At 51.3% G+C, this 2,326-nt stretch overlaps 1 protein-coding gene across 1 annotated transcript; it reads left to right on the forward strand.

The window, feature by feature from the left end:
- The first annotated feature begins 247 nt into the window (after positions 1-247).
- LOC141983716 (uncharacterized) lies at positions 248-2,126 on the forward strand. Its single transcript, XM_074946745.1, has 2 exons — positions 248-891; positions 1,475-2,126. The coding sequence occupies exons 1-2, from the start codon at positions 309-311 to the stop codon at positions 2,014-2,016; spliced, it is 1,125 nt and encodes a 374-aa protein (XP_074802846.1). The 5' UTR covers positions 248-308; the 3' UTR covers positions 2,017-2,126.
- Positions 2,127-2,326: the final 200 nt, after the last annotated feature.

Raw genomic sequence — 2,326 nt, forward strand, 5'->3', positions numbered from 1 at the left:
GATGTAAACCTGCACCCGTCCACACGATGAAGCCCTTTATTTCGACTTAAAGGGCTCTTAAAATCGATTTCCTTACTCCACCCCTGACAAGCGGATTAGCGCTTAAATCGGCCTTGCCAGGTCGAATTTGGGGTACTGTGGACACAATTCGACGGTATTGGCCTCCGGGAGCTATCCCAGAGTGCTCCATTTTGACCGCTCTGGACAGCACTCTCAACTCAGATGCACTGGCCAGGTAGATAGGAAAAGAACCGCGAACTTTTGAATCTCATTTCCTGTTTGGCCAGCGTGGCAAGCTGCAGGTGACCATGCAGAGCTCATCAGCAGAGGTGACCATGATGGAGTCTCAGAATCGCAAAAGAGCTCCAGCATGGACCGAACGGGAGGTACGGGATCTGATCGCTGTATGGGGAGAGGAATCTGTGCTATCAGAACTCCGTTCCAGTTTTCGAAATGCCAAAACCTTTGTCAAGATCTCCCAGGGCATGAAGGACAGAGGCCATAACAGGGACCCGAAGCAGTGCCGCGTGAAACTGAAGGAGCTGAGGCAAGCCTACCAGAAAACCAGAGAGGCGAACGGCCGCTCCGGGTCAGAGCCCCAAACATGCCGCTTCTATGATGAGCTGCATGCCATTTTAGGGGGTTCAGCCACCACTACCCCAGCCGTGTTGTTTGACTCCTTCAATGGAGATGGAGGCAATACGGAAGCAGGTTTTGGGGACGAAGAAGATGATGATGAGGAGGAGGTTGTAGATAGCTCACAGCAAGCAAGCGGAGAAACCGGTTTTCCCGACAGCCAGGAACTGTTTCTCACCCTGGACCTGGAGCCAGTACCCCCTGAACCCACCCAAGGCTGCCTCCTGGACCCAGCAGGCGGAGAAGGGACCTCCGGTGAGTGTACCTTTTAAAATACTATACATGGTTTAAAAGCAAGCATGTGAAAGGATTACTCTGCCCTGGCATTCGCGGCTCTCCTGGATATACTCCCAAAGCCTTTGCAAAAGGTTTCTGGGGAGGGCAGACTTATTGCGTCCTTCATGGTAGGACACTATACCACTCCAGGCCAGTAACACGTACTCGGGAATCATTGTACAACAAAGCATTGCAGTGTATGTTTGCTGGCGTTCAAGCAACATCCGTTCATGTGTTATCCTCAGGAGAGTGAGATATAATCCATGGTCACCTGGTTGAAATAGGGTGCTTTTCTTCAGGGGACACTCAGAGGAGCCCATTCCTGCTGGGCTGTTTGCCTGCGGCTGAACAGAAATGTTCCCCGCTGTTAGCCACAGGGAGGGGGGAGGGTTGAGGGGGTAGCCACGCGGTGGGGGGAGGCAAAATGCGACCTTGTAATGAAAGCACATGTGCTATGTATGTAATGTTAACAGCAAGGTTTACCCTGAAAGAAAGAGTGTAGCCAGTGTTTTATAAAATGTGTCTTTTTAAATACCGCTGTCCCTTTTCTTTTCTCCACCAGCTGCATGTGTTTCAATGATCACAGGATCTTCTCCTTCCCAGAGGCTAGTGAAGATTAGAAAGAAAAAAAAATGCACTCGAGATGAAATGTTCTCCGAGCTCATGCTGTCCTCCCACACTGACAGAGCACAGACGAATGCGTGGAGGCAAATAATGTCAGACTGCAGGAAAGCACAAAATGACCAGGAGGAGAGGTGGCGGGCTGAAGAGAGTAAGTGGCGGGCTGAAGAGAGTAAGTGGCAGGCTGAAGAGAGGGCTGAAGCTCGAATGTGGCGACAGCGTGATGAGAGGAGGCAGGATTCAATGCTGAGGCTGCTGGAGGACCAAACCAGTATGCTCCAGTGTATGGTTGAGCTGCAGCAAAGGCAGCTGGAGCACAGACTGCCACTACAGCCCCTGTGTAACCAACCGCCCTCCTCCCCAAGTTCCATAGCCTCCACACCCAGACGCCCAAGAACGCGGTGGGGGGGCCACCGGCCAACCAGCCACTCCACCACAGAGGATTGCCCCCAAAAAAGAAGGCTGTCATTCAATAAATTTTAAAGTTGTAAACTTTTAAAGTGCTGTGTGGCATTTTCCTTCCCTCCTCCACCACCCCTCCTGGGCTACCTTGGTAGTCATCCCCCTATTTGTGTGATGAATGAATAAAGAATGCATGAATGTGAAGCAACAATGACTTTATTGCCTCTGCAAGAGGTGATCAAAGGGAGGAGGGGAGGGTGGGTAGCTTACAAGGAAGTAGAGTGAACCAAGGGGCGGGGGGTTTCATCAAGGAGAAACAAACAGAACTTTCACACCGTAGCCTGGCCAGTCATGAAACTGGTTTTCAAAGCCTCTCTGATGCGTACCGCAC

This window comes from Natator depressus, chromosome 1 (assembly GCF_965152275.1).
Source record: "Natator depressus isolate rNatDep1 chromosome 1, rNatDep2.hap1, whole genome shotgun sequence".
NCBI classification, from domain to species: Eukaryota; Metazoa; Chordata; order Testudines; family Cheloniidae; genus Natator; species Natator depressus.

Coding starts and splice junctions, on each gene's coding strand:
- LOC141983716 (XM_074946745.1), top strand. CDS start 309: ATGCAGAGCTCATCAGCAGAGGTGACCATGATGGAGTCTCAGAATCGC. Junction 892..1,474: donor AGGCGGAGAAGGGACCTCCG/GTGAGTGTACCT, acceptor TTTCTCCACCAG/CTGCATGTGTTTCAATGATC.